The following is a 23,882-nucleotide window of genomic DNA, read 5'->3' on the forward strand; positions in this document are numbered from 1 at the left end:
ACAATTTAGCATGGCCAATCCCCCTAACCTGCACATCTTTGGACACTAAGGGGCAATTTAGCATGGCCAATCCCCCTAACCTGCACATCTTTGGACACTAAGGGACAATTTAGCACAGCCAATCCCCGTAATCTACACATCTTTGGACACTAAGGGGCAATTTAGCATGGCCAATTCACCTAACCTGCACATCTTTGGACACTAAGGGGCAATTTAGCATGGCCAATTCACCTAACCTGCACATCTTTGGACACTAAGGGGCAATTTAGCATGGCCAATTCACCTAACCTGCACATCTTTGGACACTAAGGGGCAATTTAGCATGGCCAATTCACCTAACCTGCACATCTTTGGACACTAAGGGACAATTTAGCATGGCCAATTCACCTAACCTGCACATCTTTGGACACTAAGGGGCAATTTAGCATGGCCAATTCACCTAACCTGCACATCTTTGGACACTAAGGGGCAATTTAGCATGGCCAATTCACCTAACCTGCACATCTTTGGACACTAAGGGGCAATTTAGCATGGCCAATTCACCCACCCTGCACATCTTTGGACACTAAGGGGCAGTTTAGCATGGCCAATCAACCTAACCTACACATCTTTGGACACTAAGGGGCAACTTAGCATGGCCAATCCATCTAAACAGCATGTCCTTCGGACTGTGGGACGAAACCGGAGCACCCGAAGGAATCCCACGCAGACATGGGGAGAACGTGCAGACTCCGCCCAGACAGGGACCCAAGGCCGGGAATCGAACCCGGGTCCCTGGCGCTGTGAGGCAGCAGTGCCACCGTGCTACTTCTGGTTGATTTTCTCATTTAACGTGTTTAATCTCCCTTCGACCCCCCCCCCCCACCCCCAGCAGCAGGGAGGTCAGGTGACCACCAAGTCTATTTACCGGCGACAACACGATCTGGACAGGGACGCGAGCGGAGAGGTGGCGAAGATGGAAGAGGAAGTGATGGGGGAACCTGCGATGACGAGTGAGATGGTCGGTCTGATCTTGCAGAAGACCCCGGTGCGAAAGAAGGCCTTGATCTACTTGGTGTTGGTGTCCCTGTTCCTCCTGATCATTGGTAAGTGGCTCCAGCCTCGCGCCCTTTAAGAAGGCGGGAACGAGCCTCGCTAGGCCGAGACAGCGTTTGCCCCCTGCCCCCACTGCCCCTCCCACCTTGAATTCAACGTCTCGCTTGGACATTTCAGAGGGGAATTTACGGTGTTAACCACATTGGCTGTGGGGTAAGAACGGGAGATTTTCTTCCCTAAAGGGGGAGGTGATGGCCGAGTGGTATTATCGCCAGATTATTAATCTGAAAGCTCAACTAATGTTCTGGGAGACCCGGGTTCGAATCCCGCCACGGCAGATGGTGGAATTTGAAGTCAATCAAAAAATATCTGGAATTAAGAATCTACTGATGACCCATTGTCGGGAAAAACCCATCTGGTTCCTTTAGGGAAGGAAATCTGCCGTCCTTACCCGGTCTGGCCTACATGTGACTCCAGAGACACAGCCAAGTAAGTGCTGGCCCAGTCAGCAATGCCCACATACCATGATGGGGGAGTTCAGGAGAAACCTCTTTACCCACAGGGAGTGGGGGAGAATGTGGGACTCGCTCCCACGGGGAGTGGGGAGAATGTGGATCTTACTCCCGCAGGGAGTGGGGTAGAATGTGGGACTTGCTCCCACGGGGAGTGGGGGAGAATGTGGGACTTGCTCCCATGGGGAGTGGGGGAGAATGTGGGACTCGCTCCCACGGGGAGTGGGGGAGAATGTGGGACTTGCTCCCATGGGGAGTGGGGGAGAATGTGGGACTCGCTCCCACAGGGGAGTGGGGGAGAATGTGGGACTCGCTCCCACGGGGGAGTGGGGGAGAATGTGGGACTCGCTCCCACGGGGAGTGGGGGAGAATGTGGGACTCACTCCCACGGGGAGTGGGGAGAATGTGGGACTCACTCCCACAGGGAGTGGGGGAGAATGTGGGACTCACTCCCACGGGGAGTGGGGAGAATGTGGGACTCACTCCCACAGGGAGTGGGGGAGAATGTGGGACTCCCTCCCATGGGGAGTGGGGAGAATGTGGGACTCCCTCCCACGGGGAGTGGGGAGAATGTGGGACTCGCTCCCATGGGGAGTGGGGGAGAATGTGGGACTCACTCCCACGGGGAGTGGGGAGAATGTGGGACTCACTCCCACAGGGAGTGGGGGAGAATGTGGGACTCGCTCCCACGGGGAGTGGGGGAGAATGTGGGACTCGCTCCCACGGGGAGTGGGGGAGAATGTGGGACTCGCTCCCATGGGGAGTGGGGGAGAATGTGGATCTCACTCCCATGGGGAGTGGGGGAGAATGTGGGACTCGCTCCCACGGGGGGAGTAGGGGAGAATGTGGGACTCACTCCCACGGGGAGTGAGGAGAATGTGGGACTCGCTCCCACGGGGAATTGGGGAGAATGTGGGACCCGCTCCCACGGGGAGTGGGGGAGAATGTGGGACTCACTCCCACGGTGAGTGGGGGAGAATGTGGGACTCGCTCCCACGGGGAATTGGGGAGAATGTGGGACCCGCTCCCATGAGGAGTGGGAAGAATGTGGGACTCGCTCACACAGAGAGTGGGGGAGAATGTGGGACTTGCTGCCACGGGGAGCGGGGAGAATTTGGGATTCACTCCCACAGGGAGTGGCTGAGGGAAAAAGTGTCGAAAGGGTGGGGCGAGGCTGGATAAACACGTGGGGAGAAAGGAAGAGAAGGGTTTGGGGAATGGGGGGAGGAAGGAGGAAGGTGGAATCTATCACAGGGGAGAGCCAGGAACAAACTTAGAGCAACTCTCTCCTCTGATTTTCGCTCTCCTACTTCCCACAGCGTTCATACTTGGCTACGTGAGTTCTCGGGGCGCCTGTAAGGCATGCGCAGCGGAGGAGATGGTGGACCTGCAGAGAGAGGATCTGTGCGATTATGGGCAGAGCACAGACATGGGCTCGGAGGTCGAGCTGTACTGGGGAGACCTCAAAGCCATGTTGAAGAAATATATTGACGGCCCCACAATTGCAGCCACCACCAGGTAGGCCTTGTAGCCGGAGTCCCGGCCAGTCCCACGCCGCAGGAACAGGCCATTGGGCCCATCGCGTCCATTCTAGTGTTAAAGGCCCCACACACACGGGCCTCCTCTCCATTCCCCCATTCATCAATGGGAAGGCGACGGCCTAGTGTTATTATCGCTAGACTATTAATCCAGAAAGTCAGCTAATGTTCTGGGGGACCCGGGTTCGAATCCCGTCACGGCAGATGGTGGAATTTGAATTCAATTTTAAAAAAAATCTGGAATTGAGAATCTACTGACGACCCATTGTCGGAAAAACCCATCTGGTTCCCTTTAGGGATGGAAATCTGCCGTCCTTACCCGGTCTGGCCTACATGTGACTCCAGAGCTACAGCCAATGTGGTTGACTCTCAAACTGCCCTCCAAGGGCAACTAGGGATGGGCAATAAATGCTGGGCCCAGCCGGCGACGCCCATGTCCCACGAATGAATAAAAAAAATAATCTCATCCCAAGCCCCCTCCTCTCTTTTTAAACATGTATCCTATAACAGCCTGGCAACCTCGAGCGATGATAAGACACTTCAGTCTTCATCAAGAATAAAAGAGAGATTGGTTACGTACGTTGGCAGCCCCATGTTGCCCTTGGAGCAGCCCTCCTTCCATTTACTATATGGCTTCCAGATGTCTTCTGGCCCAGAGAGAGAGGACTCCACCCTCTGGGGTGACCCACCCGCTCTCGGTCCCCATTGCTGCCTCAGGCCGGTGTCCCTCTTCATTTACAGAGACAAGTCTCACAATCACTCAATACAGAATGCCCCCAGAACATCCCACCCCCGCCTCACGCCACATTGAATTGCGTTCTTAGAGTTGCTACGTTTAGTCGCAGTCTCTATATTTTCTCTCCCTTCCGTACAAACAACTCGAAGGACTCGAAACATTAACTCTGTATCTCTCCCGATGGACACTGCCAGATTTGCTGAGTTTTCCCAGTCCCACATTCTCTCCCATCTCCCCGTGGGAGCGAGTCTCACATCCTACCCACTCCCCGTGGGAGCGAGTCCCACATCCTACCCACTCCCCATGGGAGCGGGTCTCACATTCTCGGTCACTCCCCATGGGAGCGATTCCCACATTCTCCCCACTCTCCATTGGAGCGAGTCCCACATTCTCCCACTCCCTGTGGGAGCGAGGCCCACACTATCCCCACTCCCCATGGGAGCGAGTCCCACATTCTCCCCACTCCCCATGGGAGCGAGTCCCACATTCTCCCACTCCCTGTGGGAGCGAGTCCCACATTCTCGCCCACTCTCCATGGGAGCGAGTCCCACATTCTCCCACTCCCTGTGGGAGCGAGGCCCACACTATCCCCACTCCCCTGTGGGAGCGAGTCCCACATTCTCCCCCACTCCCCGTGGGAGCGAGTCCCACATTCTCCCCACTCCCCGTGGGAGCGAGTCCCACATTCTCCCCACTCCCCCGTGGGAGCGAGTCCCACATTCTCCCCACTCCCCCGTGGGAGCGAGTCCCACATTCTCCCCCACTCCCCCGTGGGAGCGAGTCCCACATTCTCCCCCACTCCCCCGTGGGAGCGAGTCCCACATTCTCCCCCACTCCCCCGTGGGAGCGAGTCCCACATTCTCCCCACTCCCCCGTGGGAGCGAGTCCCACATTCTCCCCCACTCCCCCGTGGGAGCGAGTCCCACATTCTCCCCACTCCCCCGTGGGAGCGAGTCCCACATTCTCCCCCAGTCCCCGTGGGAGCGAGTCCCACATTCTCCCCACTCCCCCATGGGAGCGAGTCCCACTTTCTCCCTCACTCTTTGTGGGAGCGAGTCCCACATTCTCCCACTCCCCGTGGGAGCGAGTCCCACATTCTCCCCACTCCCCCGTGGGAGCGAGTCCCACATTCTCCCCCACTCCCCCGTGGGAGCGAGTCCCACATTCTCCCCACTCCCCCGTGGGAGCGAGTCCCACATTCTCCCCACTCCCCCGTGGGAGCGAGTCCCACATTCTCCCCCACTCCCCGTGGGAGCGAGTCCCACATTCTCCCCCACTCCCCGTGGGAGCGAGTCCCACATTCTCCCACTTCCTGTGGGAGCGAGTCCCACATTCTCCCCCACTCCCCGTGGGAGCGAGTCCCACATTCTCCCACTTCCTGTGGGAGTGAGTCCCACATTCTCCCCCACTCCCCGTGGGAGCGAGTCCCACATTCTCCCACTTCCTGTGGGAGTGAGTCCCACATTCTCCCCCACTCCCCGTGGGAGCGAGTCCCACATTCTGCCCCACTCCCCGTGGGAGCGAGTCCCACATTCTCCCCACTCCCCCGTGGGAGCGAGTCCCACATTCTCCCTCACTCCTTGTGGGAGCGAGTCCCACATTCTCCCCCATTCCTTGTGGGAGCGAGTCCCACACTCTCCCTGCTCCTCTAGACAAAGGCGTTTCTCCCGATTTCCCCAGTTGGATCAATGAGCGAGTATCTCACATTTCTGCGCCCTTGTCCGAGTCTCCCCGGAAAGTGGAGACATATTCAGTACATCTACACTCTCCTCACCTTGGAGAACCTCAGAACTCACACTACCCCTGTTTGAGTGCAGTGAACCCAACCCCCGTACACAAAAAATGGCCCAATGCGGAGTGAGGGGAGACCATTCAGTCCTTCCAGTCTTTCAATAAGGTCGTTGCCACTCTGACTACGGCCAGTGCCAGCCAATAACCATCTCCAACAGGCAAGAATCTAACCCATCACCCCTTGACATTCAATGGCTGAACCCCACCCGACTATCAACATCCTGGGGGTTCCCATTGACCAGATACTGAACTGGGACCCAGCCATGTAAATACAGTGGCTCCCGGAGCAGGTCAGAGGCTGGGAATCCTGCGGTGAGTAACTCACCTCCTGACTCCCCCCAACCAAAGCCTGTCCGCCATCGACAAGGACACAAGTCAGGAGTGTGATGGAATACTCCCCACTTGCCGGGATGGGTGCGGCTCCCAACAACAACTCAGGAAGCTCAACACCATCCAGGACAAAGCAGCCCCGGTTGATTGGCCCCCCATCCACAAACATTCAACCACTGACGCAGCCGTGTGTACCATTTACAAGATGAACCACAGGGTTAGTCTTCAGAGGGCATTGAAAATATAAATAGGTGACGAGAATAAGAAAAACCGGGGTGTACTTCTGAGGCTGTATAAGGCTTTAGTCCGACCCCATTTGGAGTATTGTGAGCAGTTTTGTGCCCCGTATCTAAGGAAGGATGTGCTGGTCTTGGAAAGGGTCCAGAGGAGGTTCACAAGAATGATCCCTGGAATGAAGAGCTTGTCGGATGAGGAACGGGTTGAGGACTCTGGGTCTGTACTTGGAGTTTAGAAGGATGAGGGGGGATCTTATTGAAACTTACAGGATACTGCGAGGCCTGGATAGAGTGGACGTGGAGAGGATGTTTCCACGAGTAGGAAAAACTAGAACCAGAGGCACAACCTCAGGCTAAAGGGACAATCCTTTAAAACAGAGATGAGGAGGAATTTCTTCAGCCAGAGAGTGGTGAATCTGTGGAACTCTTTGCCGCAGAAGGCTGTGGAGGCCGGGTCATTGAGTGTCTTTAAGACAGAGATAGATAGGTTCTTGATTAATAAGGGGATCAGGGATTAACAAACAAAGAACAAAGAACAATACAGCACAGGAACAGGCCCTTCGGCCCTCCAAGCCCGCGCCGCTCCCCGGTCCAGGATTGAATCCTGAATCCAGGATCCCCGCCCAATTTCCCAGCCTATCTACATACCAATATCCTATCCACCGAGCTGTCCCTCACAGCTACGATGCTTTGTTCATTACAACCTATTAACTCACCCCCACCCCCCCCATTCCAGACCATGTGATCTCCAGGGAGAGGCGAAAACCCAGAGTGAAAAACCCCAGGGCCAATATGGGGGAAAAAAATCTGGGAAATTCCTCTCCGACCCCCTGAGGCGATCGAAACGAGTCCAGGAGATCACAATGGCCCTGATCGGAAAATGCTTCCCAACCCTAGTCATTTCCACTTCCACGAACACCATATGAATTCCCTGCCCCCGAGACAGGTTCCCAACGATCCGCAGTCTCACTCTGTACTGGCACCAGCAAGATGATCATAGAATGAAGCCTTGAAACGAGAAACAAGGAACAATTAGCCCGCGCCGCTCCCTGGTCCAAACTAGACCACTCTTTTGTATCCCTCCATTCCCACTCCGTTCTAATAGCTGTCTAGATAAGTCTTAAACGTTCCCAGTGTGTCCGCCTCCACCACCTTGCCCGGCAACACATTCCAGGCCCCCACCACCCTCTGTGTGAAATATGTCCTTCTGATATCTGTGTTAAACCTCCCTCCCTTCACCTTGAACCTATGACCCCTCGTGAACGTCACCACCGACCCGGGGAAAAGCTTCCCACCGTTCACCCTATCTATGCCTTTCATAATTTTATACACCTCTATTAAGTCTCCCCTCATCCTCCGTCTTTCCAGGGAGAACAACCCCAGTTTCCCCAATCTCTCCTCATAACCAAGCCCCCCCATACCAGGCAACATCCTGGTAAACCTCCTCTGTACTCTCTCCAAAGCCTCCACGTCCTTCTGGTAGTGTGGCGACCAGAACTGGACGCAGTATTCCAAATGCGGCGGATTATGGGGGAAAAGGCAGGAGAATGGGGATGGGAAAAATATCAGCCATGATTGAATGGCGGAGCAGACTCGATGGGCCGAGTGGCCTCATTCTGCTCCTATGTCTTATGGACTTATCTCAGCAGAACTAACTGGGTGAAACCTCCCCTTGTTGCAGGATTATGAGTGAACAACCGCACCCGGCAGGGTCCGAGAAACTGCATGAGCTCACCAGGGTGGTGCACGGAAGGCTCAAGAGTTACAACCTCAACCACGTCTGGGCAGACTCGCACTATGTAACACTCCCCTTCCCAAACAGGTGGGTACAGGCGTCAATGAGTGAGTGCACTCCACACCCCCCCTCACTGTAACACTTATATACTCCACACCCCCCCTCACTGTAACACTTATATACCCCACACCCCCCTCACTGTAACACTTATATACCCCACACCCCCCTCACTGTAACACTTATATACCCCACACCCCCCTCACTGTAACACTTATATACCCCACACCCCCCTCACTGTAACACTTATATACCCCACACCCCCCTCACTGTAACACTTATATACCCCACACCCCCCTCACTGTAACACTTATATACCCCACACCCCCCTCACTGTAACACTTATATACCCCACACCCCCTCACTGTAACACTTATATACTCCACACCCCCCTCACTGTAACACTTATATACCCCACACCCCCTCACTGTAACACTTATATACTCCACACCCCCTCACTGTAACACTTATATACCCCACACCCCCTCACTGTAACACTTATATACCCCACACCCCCCTCACTGTAACACTTATATACCCCACACCCCCCTCACTGTGACACTTATATACCCCACACCCCCCTCACTGTAACACTTATATACTCCACACCCCCTCACTGTAACACTTATATACCCCACACCCCCCTCACTGTAACACTTATATACCCCACACCCCCTCACTGTAACACTTATATACTCCACACCCCCCTCACTGTAACACTTATATACCACACACCCCCCTCACTGTAACACTTATATACCCCACACCCCCTCACTGTAACACTTATATACTCCACACCCCCCTCACTGTAACACTTATATACCCCACACCCCCCTCACTGTAACACTTATATACCCCACACCCCCCTCACTGTAACACTTATATACCCCACACCCCCCTCACTGTAACACTTATATACCCCACACCCCCCTCACTGTAACACTTATAAACCCCACACCCCCCTCACTGTGACACTTATATACCCCACACCCCCCTCACTGTAACACTTATATACAGTAAGAAGTTTAACAACACCAGGTTAAAGTCCAACAGGTTTATTTGGTAGCAAAAGCCACACAAGCTTTCGAGGCTCTGAGCCCCTTCTTCAGGTGAGTGGGAATTCTGTTCACAAACAGAACTTATAAGACACAGACTCAATTTACATGAATAATGGTTGGAATGCGAATACTTACAACTAATCCAGTCTTTAAGAAACAAAACAATGGGAGTGGAGAGAGCATCAAGACAGGCTAAAAAGATGTGTATTGTCTCCAGACAAGACAGCCAGTGAAACTCTGCAGGTCCACGCAACTGTGGGAGTTACAAATAGTGTGACATAAATTCTGATTCTAGGATCGCATGATAAAGACTCAGGAGGAAAAAAGCAGAAATATTTATGTGAAATAGTGTGACATAAACCCAATATCCCGGTTGAGGCCGTCCTTGTGTGTGCGGAACCTGGCTATCAGTTTCTGCTCCGCGACTCTGCGCTGTCGTGTGTCGCGAAGGCCGCCTTGGAGAACGCTTACCCGAATATCAGAGGCCGAATGCCCGTGACCGCTGAAGTGCTCCCCAACAGGAAGAGAACAGTCTTGCCTGGTGATTGTCGAGCGGTGTTCATTCATCCGTTGTCGCAGCGTCTGCATAGTTTCCCCAATGTACCATGCCTCGGGACATCCTTTCTTGCAGCGTATCAGGTAGACAACGTTGGCCGAGTTGCAAGAGTATGTACCGTGTACCTGGTGGATGGTGTTCTCACGTGAGATGATGGCATCTGTGTCGATGATCCGGCACGTCTTGCAGAGGTTGCTGTGGCAGGGTTGTGTGGTGTCTTGGTCACTGTTCTCCTGAAGCCTTCACGTGAGAACACCATCCACCAGGTACACGGTACATACTCTTGCAACTCGGCCAACGTTGTCTACCTGATACGCTGCAAGAAAGGATGTCCCGAGGCATGGTACATTGGGGAAACTATGCAGACGCTGCGACAACGGATGAATGAACACCGCTCGACAATCACCAGGCAAGACTGTTCTCTTCCTGTTGGGGAGCACTTCAGCAGTCACGGGCATTCGGCCTCTGATATTCGGGTAAGCGTTCTCCAAGGCGGCCTTCGCGACACACGACAGCGCAGAGTCGCGGAGCAGAAACTGATAGCCAGGTTCCGCACACACAAGGACGGCCTCAACCGGGATATTGGGTTTATGTCACACTATTTCACATAAATATTTCTGCTTTTTTCCTCCTGAGTCTTTATCATGCGATCCTAGAATCAGAATTTATGTCACACTATTTGTAACTCCCACAGTTGCGTGGACCTGCAGAGTTTCACTGGCTGTCTTGTCTGGAGACAATACACATCTTTTTAGCCTGTCTTGATGCTCTCTCCACTCCCATTGTTTTGTTTCTTAAAGACTGGATTAGTTGTAAGTATTCGCATTCCAACCATTATTCATGTAAATTGAGTCTGTGTCTTATAAGTTCTGTTTGTGAACAGAATTCCCACTCACCTGAAGAAGGGGCTCAGAGCCTCGAAAGCTTGTGTGGCTTTTGCTACCAAATAAACCTGTTGGACTTTAACCTGGTGTTGTTAAACTTCTTACTGTGTTTACCCCAGTCCAACGCCGGCATCTCCACATCACACTTATATACCCCACACCCCCCTCACTGTAACACTTATATACCCCACACCCCCCTCACTGTAACACTTATATACCCCACCTCCCCCTCACTGTAACACTTATATACCCCACACCCCCCTCACTGTAACACTTATATACCCCACACCCCCCTCACTGTAACACTTATATACCCCACCTCCCCCTCACTGTAACACTTATATACCCCACACCCCCTCACTGTAACACTTATATACCCCACACCCCCCTCACTGTAACACTTATATACCCCACACCCCCCTCACTGTAACACTTATATACCCCACACCCCCCTCACTGTAACACTTATATACCCCACACCCCCCTCACTGTAACACTCTCTGATATACCGCACACCCCCCTCACTGTAACACTTATAAACCCCACACCCCCTCACTGTAACACTTATATACCGCACACCCCCCTCACTGTAACACTTATATACCCCACACCCCCCTCACTGTAACACTCTCTGATATACCCCACACCCCCCTCACTGTAACACTCTCTGATATACCCCACACTCCCTCACTGTAACACTCTCTGATATACCCCACACCCCCTCACTGTAACACTCTCTGATATACCGCACACCCCCTCACTGTAACACTCTCTGATATACCCCACACCCCCTCACTGTAACACTCTCTGATATACCCCACACTCCCACACTGTAACACTCTCTGATATACCGCACACCCCCTCACTGTAACACTCTCTGATATACCGCACACCCCCTCACTGTAACACTCTCTGATATACCCCACACCCCCTCACTGTAACACTCTCTGATATACCCCACACCTCTTCACTGTAACACTCTCTGATATACCCCACACCCCCTCACTGTAACACTCTCTGATATACCCCACACCCCATCACTGTAACACTCTCTGATATACCCCACATACCCCCTCACTGTAACACTCTCTGATATACCCCACACCTCTTCACTGTAACACTCTCTGATATACCCCACACCCCCTCACTGTAACACTCTCTGATATACCCCACACCCCATCACTGTAACACTCTCTGATATACCCCACATACCCCCTCACTGTAACACTCTCTGATATACCCCACACCTCTTCACTGTAACACTCTCTGATATACCCCACACCCCATCACTGTAACACTCTCTGATATACCCCACACCCCATCACTGTAACACTCTCTGATATACCCCACACCCCCTCACTGGAACACTCTCTGATATACCCCACACCCCCCTCACTGTAACACTTATATACCCCACACCCCCCTCACTGTAACACTCTCTGATATACCCCACACCCCCTCACTGTAACACTCTCTGATATACCCCACACCCCCTCACTGTAACACTCTCTGATATACCCCACACCCCCTCACTGTAACACTCTCTGATATACCCCACACCCCATCACTGTAACACTCTCTGATATACCCCCACACCCCCTCACTGTAACACTCTCTGATATACCCCACACCCCCTCACTGTAACACTCTCTGATATACCCCACACTCCCACACTGTAACACTCTCTGATATACCCCACACCCCCTCACTGTAACACTCTCTGATGTACCCCACACCCCCTCACTGTCACACTCTCTGATATACCCCACACCCCCTCACTGTAACACTCTCTGATATACCCCACACCCCCTCACTGTAACACTCTCTGATATACCCCACACCCCCTCACTGTAACACTCTCTGATATACCCCACACCCCCTCACTGTAACACTCTCTGATATACCCCACACCCCCTCACTGTAACACTCTCTGATATACCCCACACCCCCTCACTGTAACACTCTCTGATATACCCCACACCCCCTCACTGTAACACTCTCTGATATACCCCACACCCCCTCACTGTAACACTCTCTGATATACCCCACACCCCCTCACTGTAACACTCTCTGATATACCCCACACCCCCTCACTGTAACACTCTCTGATATACCCCACACCCCCTCACTGTAACACTCTCTGATATACCCCGCACTCCCTCACTGTAACACTCTCTGATATACCCCACACCCGCTCACTGTAACACTCTCTGATATACCCCACACCCCCTCACTGTAACACTCTCTGATATACCCCACACCCCCTCACTGTAACACTCTCTGATATACCCCACACCCCCCTCACTGTAACACTCTCTGATATACCCCACACCCCCTCACTGTAACAGTCTCTGATACACCCCACACCCCCTCACTGTAACACTCTCTGATATAGCCCGCACTCCCTCACTGTAACACTCTCTGATATACCTCACAGCCCCTCACTGTAACACTCTCTGATATACCCCACACCCCCTCACTGTAACACTCTCTGATATACCCCACACCCCCTCACTCTAACACTCTCTGATATACCCCACACCCCCTCACTGTAACTCTCTCTGATATACCCCACACTCCCTCACTGTAACACTCTCTGATACACCCCACACCCCCTCACTGTAACACTCTCTGATATACCCCACACCCCCTCACTGTAACACTCTCTGATATACCCCACACCCCCTCACTGTAACACTCTCTGTTTTATCCCTCACCCCCTCACTGTAACACTCTCTGTTTTATCCCTCACCCCCTCACTGTAACACTCTCTGATATACCACACACTCCCTCACTGTAACACTCTCTGATATACCCCACACCCCCTCACTGTAACACTCTCTGTTTTATCCCTCACCCCCTCACTGTAACACTCTCTGATATACCCCACACCCCTTCACTGTAACACTCTCTGATATACCCCACACCCCCTCACTGTAACACTCTCTGATATACCCCACTCCCCCTCACTGTCACACTCTCTGATATACCCCACACTCGCTCACTGTAACACTCTCTGATATACCCCACACCCCCTCACTGTAACACTCTCTGATATACCCCACACCCCCTCACTGTAACACTCTCTGATATACCCCACACCCCCTCACTGTAACACTCTCTGATATACCCCACACTCCCTCACTGTAACACTCTCTGATATACCCCACACCCCCTCACTGTAACACTCTCTGATATACCCCACACCCCCTCACTGTAACACTCTCTGATATACCCCTCACCCCCTCACTGTAACACTCTCTGATATACCCCACATCCCCTCACTGTAACACTCTCTGATATACCCCACATCCCCTCACTGTAACACTCTCTGATATACCCCACACCCCCTCACTGTAACACTCTCTGATATACCCCTCACCCCCTCACTGTAACACTCTCTGAAATACCCCACACCCCCTCACTGTAACACTCTCTGATATACCCCACACCCCCTCACTGTAACACTCTCTGATATACCCCACACCCCCTCACTGTAACACTCTCTGATATACCCCACACCCCCTCACTGTAACACTCTCTGATATACCCCACACCCCGTCACTGTAACACTCTCTGATATACCCCACACCCCCTCACTGTAACACTCGCTGATATACCCCACACCCCCTCACTGTAACACTCTCTGATATACTCAACACCCCCTCACTGTAACACTCTCTGATATACCCCACACCCCCTCACTGTAACACTCTCTGATATACCCCACACCCCCTCACTGTAACACTCTCTGATATACCCCACACCCCCTCACTGTAACACTCTGATATACACCACACCCCCTCACTGTAACACTCTCTGATATACCCCACACCCCCTCACTGTAACACTCTCTGATATACCCCACACCCCCTCACTGTAACACTCTCTGATATACCCCACATCCCCTCACTGTAACACTCTCTGATATACCCCACACCCCCTCACTGTAACACTCTCTGATATACCCCACTCCCCCTCACTGTAACACTCTCTGATATACCCCACACCCCCTCACTGTAACACTCTCTGATAAACCCCACACTCCCTCACTGTAACACTCTCTGATATACCCCACACCCCCTCACTGTAACACTCTCTGATATACCCCACACCCCCTCACTGTAACACTCTCTGATATACCCCACACCCCCCTCACTGTAACACTCTCTGATATACTCAACACTCCCTCACTGTAACACTCTCTGATATACCCCACACCCCCTCACTGTAACACTCTCTGATATACCCCACACCCCCTCACTGTAACACTCTCTGATATACTCAACACTCCCTCACTGTAACACTCTCTGATATACCCCACACCCCCTCACTGTAACACTCTCTGATATACCCCACACCCCCTCACTGTAACACTCCCTGATATACCCCCACACCCCCTCACTGTAACACTCTCTGATATACCCCACACCCCCTCACTGTAACACTCTCTGATATACCCCACACCCCCTCACTGTAACACTCTCTCATATACCCCACACCCCCTCACTGTAACACTCTCTGATATACCCCACACCCCCTCACTGTAACGCTCTCTGATATACCCCACACCCCCTCACTGTAACACTCTCTGATATACCCCACACCCCCTCACTGTAACACTCTCTGATATACCCCACACCCCCTCACTGTAACACTCTCTGATATACCCCACACCCCCTCACTGTCACACTCTCTGATATACCCCACACCCCCTCACTGTAACACTCTCTGATATACCCCACACCCCCTCACTGTAACACTCTCTGATATACCCCACACCCCCTCACTGTAACACTCGCTGATATACTCCACACCCCCTCACTGTAACAGTCTCTGATATACTCAACACCCCCTCACTGTAGCACTCTCTGATATACCCCACACCCCCTCACTGTAACACTCTCTGATATACCCCACACCCCCTCACTGGAACACTCTCTGATATACCCCACACCCCCTCACTGTAACACTCTGATATACACCACACCCCCTCACTGTAACACTCTCTGATATACCCCACACCCAATCACTGTAACACTCTCTGATATACCCCACACCCCCTCACTGTAATACTCTCTGATATACCCCACACCCCCTCACTGTAACACTCTCTGATATAGCCCACACCCCCTCACTGTACCGCTCTCTGATATACCCCACACCCCCTCACTGTAACACTCTCTGATATACCCCACATCCCCTCAATGTAACACTCTCTGATATACCCCGCACTCCCTCACTGTAACACTCTCTGATATACCCCACACCCCCTCACTGTAACACTCTCTGATATACCCCACACCCCCTCACTGTAACACTCTCTGATATACCCCACACCCCCTCACTGTAACACTCTCTGATATACCCCACACCCCCTCACTGTAACACTCTCTGATATACCCCACACCCCCTCACTGTAACACTCTCTGATATACCCCACACCCCCTCACTGTAACACTCTCTGATATACCCCACACCCCCTCACTGTAACACTCTCTGATATACCCCTCACCCCCTCACTGTAACACTCTCTGATATACCCCACACCCCCTCACTGTAACACTCTCTGATATACCCCACACCCCCTCACTGTAACACTCTCTGATATACCCCACACCCCCTCACTGTAACACTCTCTGATATACCCCTCACCCCCTCACTGTAACACTTTCTGAAATACCCCACACCCCCTCACTGTAACACTCTCTGATAAACCCCACACTCCCTCACTGTAACATTCTCTGATATACCCCACACCCCCTCACTGTAACACTCTCTGATATACCCCACACCCCCTCACTGTAACACTCTCTGATATACTCAACACTCCCTCACTGTAACACTCTCTGATATACCCCACACCCCCTCACTGTAACACTCTCTGATATACCCCACTCCCCCTCACTGTCACACTCTCTGATATACCCCACACTCCCTCACTGTAACACTCTCTGATATACCCCACACCCCCTCACTGTAACACTCTCTGATATACCCCACACCCCCTCACTGTAACACTCTCTGATATACCCCACACCCCCTCACTGTAACACTCTCTAATATACCCCACACCCCCTCACTGTAACACTCTCTGATATACCCCACACCCCCTCACTGTAACACTCTCTGATATACCCCACACCCCCTCACTGTAACACTCTCTGATATACCCCACACCCCCTCACTGTAACACTCTCTGATATACCCCACACCCCCTCACTGTAACACTCTCTGATATACCCCACACCCCCTCACTGTAACACTTATATACCGCACACCCCCTCACTGTAACACTTATATACCCCACACCCCCTCACTGTAACACTCTCTGATATACCCCACACCCCCTCACTGTAACACACTCTGATATACCCCACACCCCCTCACTGTAACACTTATATACCCGACACCCCCTCACTGTAACACTTATATACCCCACACCCCCTCACTGTAACACACTCTGATATACCCCACACCCCCTCACTGTAACACTTATATACCCCACACCCCCCTCACTGTAACACTTATATACCCCACACCCCCTCACTGTAACACACTCTGATATACCCCACACCCCCTCACTGTAACACTCTCTGATATACCCCACACCCCCTCACTGTAACACACTCTGATATACCCCACACCCCCTCACTGTAACACTTATATACCGCACACCCCCTCACTGTAACACTTATATACCCCACACCCCCTCACTGTAACACACTCTGATATACCCCACACCCCCTCACTGTAACACTCTCTGATATACCCCACACCCCCTCACTGTAACACACTCTGATATACCCCACACCCCCTCACTGTAACACCTATATACCCGACACCCCCTCACTGTAACACTTATATACCCCACACCCCCTCACTGTAACACTTATATACCCCACACCCCCTCACTGTAACACTCTCTGATATACCCCACACCCCCTCACTGTAACACACTCTGATATACCCCACACCCCCTCACTGTAACACTTATATACCCCACACCCCCTCACTGTAACACTCTCTGATATACCCCACACCCCCTCACTGTAACTCTCTCTGATATACCCCACACCACCTCACTGTAACACTCTCTGATATACCCCACACCCCCTCACTGTAACACTCTCTGATATACCCCACACCCCCTCACTGTAACACTTATATACCCCACACCCCCCTCACTGTAACACTTATATACCGCACACCCCCTCACTGTAACACTTATATACCGCACACCCCCTCACTGTAACACTTATATACCCCACACCCCCCTCACTGTAACACTTATATACCGCACACCCCCTCACTGTAACACTCTCTGATATACCCCACACCCCCTCACTGTAACACTCTCTGATATACCCCACACCCCCTCACTGTAACACTTATATACCCCACACCCCCTCACTGTAACACTTATATACCCCACACCCCCCTCACTGTAACACTTATATACCCCACACCCCCCTCACTGTAACACTTATATACCCCACACCCCCTCACTGTAACACTTATATACCCGCCACCCCCTCACTGTAACACTTATATACACCACACCCCCCTCACTGTAACACTTATATACCCCACACCCCCCTCACTGTAACACTTATATACCCCACACCCCCCTCACTGTAACACTTATATACCCCACACCCCCCTCACTGTAACACTTATATACCCCACACCCCCTCACTGTAACACTTATATACCCCACACCCCCTCACTGTAACACTTATATAACCCACACCCCCTCACTGTAACACTTATATACCCCACACCCCCTCACTGTAACACTTATATACCTGACACCCCCTCACTGTAACACTTATATACCCCACACCCCCTCACTGTAACACTTATATACCCGACACCCCCTCACTGTAACACTTATATACCCCACACCCCCCTCACTGTAACACTTATATACCCCACACCCCCCTCACTGTAACACTTATATACCCCACACCCCCCTCACTGTAACACTTATATACCCCACACCCCCCTCACTGTAACACTTATATACCGCACACCCCCCTCACTGTAACACTTATATACCCCACACCCCCTCACTGTAACACTTATATACCCGACACCCCCTCACTGTAACACTTATATACCCGACACCCCCCTCACTGTAACACTTATATACCCCACACCCCCTCACTGTAACACTTATATACCCCACACCCCCTCACTGTAACACTTATATACCCGACACCCCCTCACTGTAACACTTATATACCCCACACCCCCCTCACTGTAACACTTATATACCCCACACCCCCCTCACTGTAACACTTATATACCCCACACCCCCCTCACTGTAACACTTATATACACCACACCCCCCTCACTGTAACACTTATATACCCCACACCCCCCTCACTGTAACACTTATATACCCCACACCCCCCTCACTGTAACACTTATATACCGCACACCCCCTCACTGTAACACTTATATACCCCACACCCCCCTCACTGTAACACTTATATACCCCACACCCCCTCACTGTAACACTTATATACCCCACACCCCCTCACTGTAACACTTATATACCGCACACCCCCTCACTGTAACACTTATATACCCCACACCCCCTCACTGTAACACTTATATACCCCACACCCCCTCACTGTAACACTTATATACCGCACACCCCCTCACTGTAACACTTATATACCGCACACCCCCTCACTGTAACACTTATATACCGCACACCCCCTCACTGTAACACTTATATACCGCACACCCCCTCACTGTAACACTTATATACCGCACACCCCCTCACTGTAACACTTATATACCGCACACCCCCTCACTGTAACACTTATATACCGCACACCCCCTCACTGTAACACTTATATACCGCACACCCCCTCACTGTAACACTTATATACCCCACACCCCCCTCACTGTAACACTTATAAACCCCACACCCCCCTCACTGTAACACTTATATACCCCACACCCCCTCACTGTAACACTTATATACCGCACACCCCCTCACTGTAACACTTATATACCCCACACCCCCTCACTGTAACACTTATAAACCCCACACCCCCCTCACTGTAACACTTATATACCCCACACCCCCCTCACTGTAACACTTATATACCCCACACCCCCCTCACTGTAACACTTATATACCCCACACCCCCTCACTGTAACACTTATATACCCCACACCCCCCTCACTGTAACACTTATATACCCCACACCCCCTCACTGTAACACTTATATACCCCACACCCCCTCACTGTAACACTTATATACCCCACACCCCCCTCACTGTAACACTTATATACCCCACACCCCCCTCACTGTAACACTTATATACCCCACACCCCCCTCACTGTAACACTTATAAACCCCACACCCCCCTCACTGTAACACTTATATACCCCACACCCCCCTCACTGTAACACTTATATACCCCACACCCCCCTCACTGTAACACTTATATACCCCACACCCCCCTCACTGTAACACTTATATACCGCACACCCCCCTCACTGTAACACTTATAAACCCCACACCCCCCTCACTGTAACACTTATATACCCCACACCCCCCTCACTGTAACACTTATATACCGCACACCCCCCTCACTGTAACACTTATAAACCCCACACCCCCCTCACTGTAACACTTATATACCCCACACCCCCTCACTGTAACACTTATATACCCCACACCCCCCTCACTGTAACACTCTCTGATATACCCCACACTCCCTCACTGTAACACTCTCTGATATACCCCACACCCCCTCACTGTAACACTCTCTGATATACCGCACACCCCCTCACTGTAACACTCTCTGATATACCCCACACTCCCACACTGTAACACTCTCTGATATACCGCACACCCCCTCACTGTAACACTCTCTGATATACCCCACACCCCCTCACTGTAACACTCTCTGATATACCCCACACCTCTTCACTGTAACACTCTCTGATATACCCCACACCCCCTCACTGTAACACTCTCTGATATACCCCACACCCCATCACTGTAACACTCTCTGATATACCCCACATACCCCCTCACTGTAACACTCTCTGATATACCCCACACCTCTTCACTGTAACACTCTCTGATATACCCCACACCCCCTCACTGTAACACTCTCTGATATACCCCACACCCCATCACTGTAACACTCTCTGATATACCCCACATACCCCCTCACTGTAACACTCTCTGATATACCCCACACCTCTTCACTGTAACACTCTCTGATATACCCCACACCCCATCACTGTAACACTCTCTGATATACCCCACACCCCCTCACTGTAACACTCTCTGATATACCCCACACCTCTTCACTGTAACACTCTCTGATATACCCCACACCCCCTCACTGTAACACTCTCTGATATACCCCACTCCCCCTCACTGTCACACTCTCTGATATACCCCACACCCCTTCACTGTAACACTCTCTGATATACCCCACACCCCCTCACTGTAACACTCTCTGATATACCCCACACCCCCTCACTGTAACACTCTCTGATATACCCCACACCCCCTCACTGTAACACTCTCTGATATACCCCACACCCCCTCACTGTAACACTCTCTGATATACCCCGCACTCCCTCACTGTAACACTCTCTGATATACCCCACACCCGCTCACTGTAACACTCTCTGATATACCCCACACCCCCTCACTGTAACACTCTCTGATATACCCCACACCCCCTCACTGTAACACTCTCTGATATACCCCACACCCCCCTCACTGTAACACTCTCTGATATACCCCACACCCCCTCACTGTAACAGTCTCTGATACACCCCACACCCCCTCACTGTAACACTCTCTGATATAGCCCGCACTCCCTCACTGTAACACTCTCTGATATACCTCACAGCCCCTCACTGTAACACTCTCTGATATACCCCACACCCCCTCACTGTAACTCTCTCTGATATACCCCACACTCCCTCACTGTAACACTCTCTGATACACCCCACACCCCCTCACTGTAACACTCTCTGATATACCCCACACCCCCTCACTGTAACACTCTCTGATATACCCCACACCCCCTCACTGTAACACTCTCTGTTTTATCCCTCACCCCCTCACTGTAACACTCTCTGTTTTATCCCTCACCCCCTCACTGTAACACTCTCTGATATACCACACACTCCCTCACTGTAACACTCTCTGATATACCCCACACCCCCTCACTGTAACACTCTCTGTTTTATCCCTCACCCCCTCACTGTAACACTCTCTGATATACCCCACACCCCTTCACTGTAACACTCTCTGATATACCCCACACCCCCTCACTGTAACACTCTCTGATATACCCCACTCCCCCTCACTGTCACACTCTCTGATATACCCCACACTCCCTCACTGTAACACTCTCTGATATACCCCACACCCCCTCACTGTAACACTCTCTGATATACCCCACACCCCCTCACTGTAACACTCTCTGATATACCCCTCACCCCCTCACTGTAACACTCTCTGATATACCCCACATCCCCTCACTGTAACACTCTCTGATATACCCCACATCCCCTCACTGTAACACTCTCTGATATACCCCACACCCCCTCACTGTAACACTCTCTGATATACCCCTCACCCCCTCACTGTAACACTCTCTGAAATACCCCACACCCCCTCACTGTAACACTCTCTGATATACCCCACACCCCCTCACTGTAACACTCTCTGATATACCCCACACCCCCTCACTGTAACACTCTCTGATATACCCCACACCCCCTCACTGTAACACTCTCTGATATACCCCACACCCCGTCACTGTAACACTCTCTGATATACCCCACACCCCCTCACTGTAACACTCGCTGATATACCCCACACCCCCTCACTGTAACACTCTCTGATATACTCAACACCCCCTCACTGTAACACTCTCTGATATACCCCACACCCCCTCACTGTAACACTCTCTGATATACCCCACACCCCCTCACTGTAACACTCTCTGATATACCCCACACCCCCTCACTGTAACACTCTGATATACACCACACCCCCTCACTGTAACACTCTCTGATATACCCCACACCCCCTCACTGTAACACTCTCTGATATACCCCACACCCCCTCACTGTAACACTCTCTGATATACCCCACATCCCCTCACTGTAACACTCTCTGATATACCCCACACCCCCTCACTGTAACACTCTCTGATATACCCCACTCCCCCTCACTGTAACACTCTCTGATATACCCCACACCCCCTCACTGTAACACTCTCTGATAAACCCCACACTCCCTCACTGTAACACTCTCTGATATACCCCACACCCCCTCACTGTAACACTCTCTGATATACCCCACACCCCCTCACTGTAACACTCTCTGATATACCCCACACCCCCTCACTGTAACACTCTCTGATATACCCCACACCCCCCTCACTGTAACACTCTCTGATATACTCAACACTCCCTCACTGTAACACTCTCTGATATACCCCACACCCCCTCACTGTAACACTCTCTGATATACCCCACACCCCCTCACTGTAACACTCTCTGATATACTCAACACTCCCTCACTGTAACACTCTCTGATATACCCCACACCCCCTCACTGTAACACTCTCTGATATACCCCACACCCCCTCACTGTAACACTCCCTGATATACCCCCACACCCCCTCACTGTAACACTCTCTGATATACCCCACACCCCCTCACTGTAACACTCTCTGATATACCCCACACCCCCTCACTGTAACACTCTATCATATACCCCACACCCCCTCACTGTAACACTCTCTGATATACCCCTCACCCCCTCACTGTAACACTCTCTGATATACCCCACACCCCCTCACTGTAACACTCTCTGATATACCCCACACCCCCTCACTGTAACACTCTCTGATATACCCCACACCCCCTCACTGTAACACTCTCTGATATACCCCACACCCCCTCACTGTAACACTCTCTGATATACCCCACACCCCCTCACTGTAACACTCTCTGATATACCCCACACCCCCTCACTGTAACACTCTCTGATATACCCCACACCCCCTCACTGTAACACTCTCTGATATACCCCACACCCCCTCACTGTAACACTCTCTGATATACCCCACACCCCCTCACTGTAACACTCTCTGATATACCCCACACCCCCTCACTGTAACACTCGCTGATATACTCCACACCCCCTCACTGTAACAGTCTCTGATATACTCAACACCCCCTCACTGTAGCACTCTCTGATATACCCCACACCCCCTCACTGTAACACTCTCTGATATACCCCACACCCCCTCACTGGAACACTCTCTGATATACCCCACACCCCCTCACTGTAACACTCTGATATACACCACACCCCCTCACTGTAACACTCTCTGATATACC

At 51.8% G+C, this 23,882-nt stretch overlaps 1 protein-coding gene across 1 annotated transcript in view; it reads left to right on the forward strand.

Annotated features, from left to right (window-relative positions):
• The window catches only part of LOC144487983 (transferrin receptor protein 2-like), an 89,729-nt gene that overhangs the window by 31,620 nt on the left and 34,227 nt on the right, over positions 1-23,882 (forward strand). The window contains 3 exon segments of the mRNA XM_078206014.1: positions 872-1,085; positions 2,867-3,065; positions 7,860-8,000. Coding sequence (XP_078062140.1) covers positions 872-1,085; positions 2,867-3,065; positions 7,860-8,000 — 554 coding nt within the window.

Source organism: Mustelus asterias, unplaced genomic scaffold (genome assembly GCF_964213995.1).
Source record: "Mustelus asterias unplaced genomic scaffold, sMusAst1.hap1.1 HAP1_SCAFFOLD_1178, whole genome shotgun sequence".
NCBI lineage: Eukaryota > Metazoa > Chordata > Chondrichthyes > Carcharhiniformes > Triakidae > Mustelus > Mustelus asterias.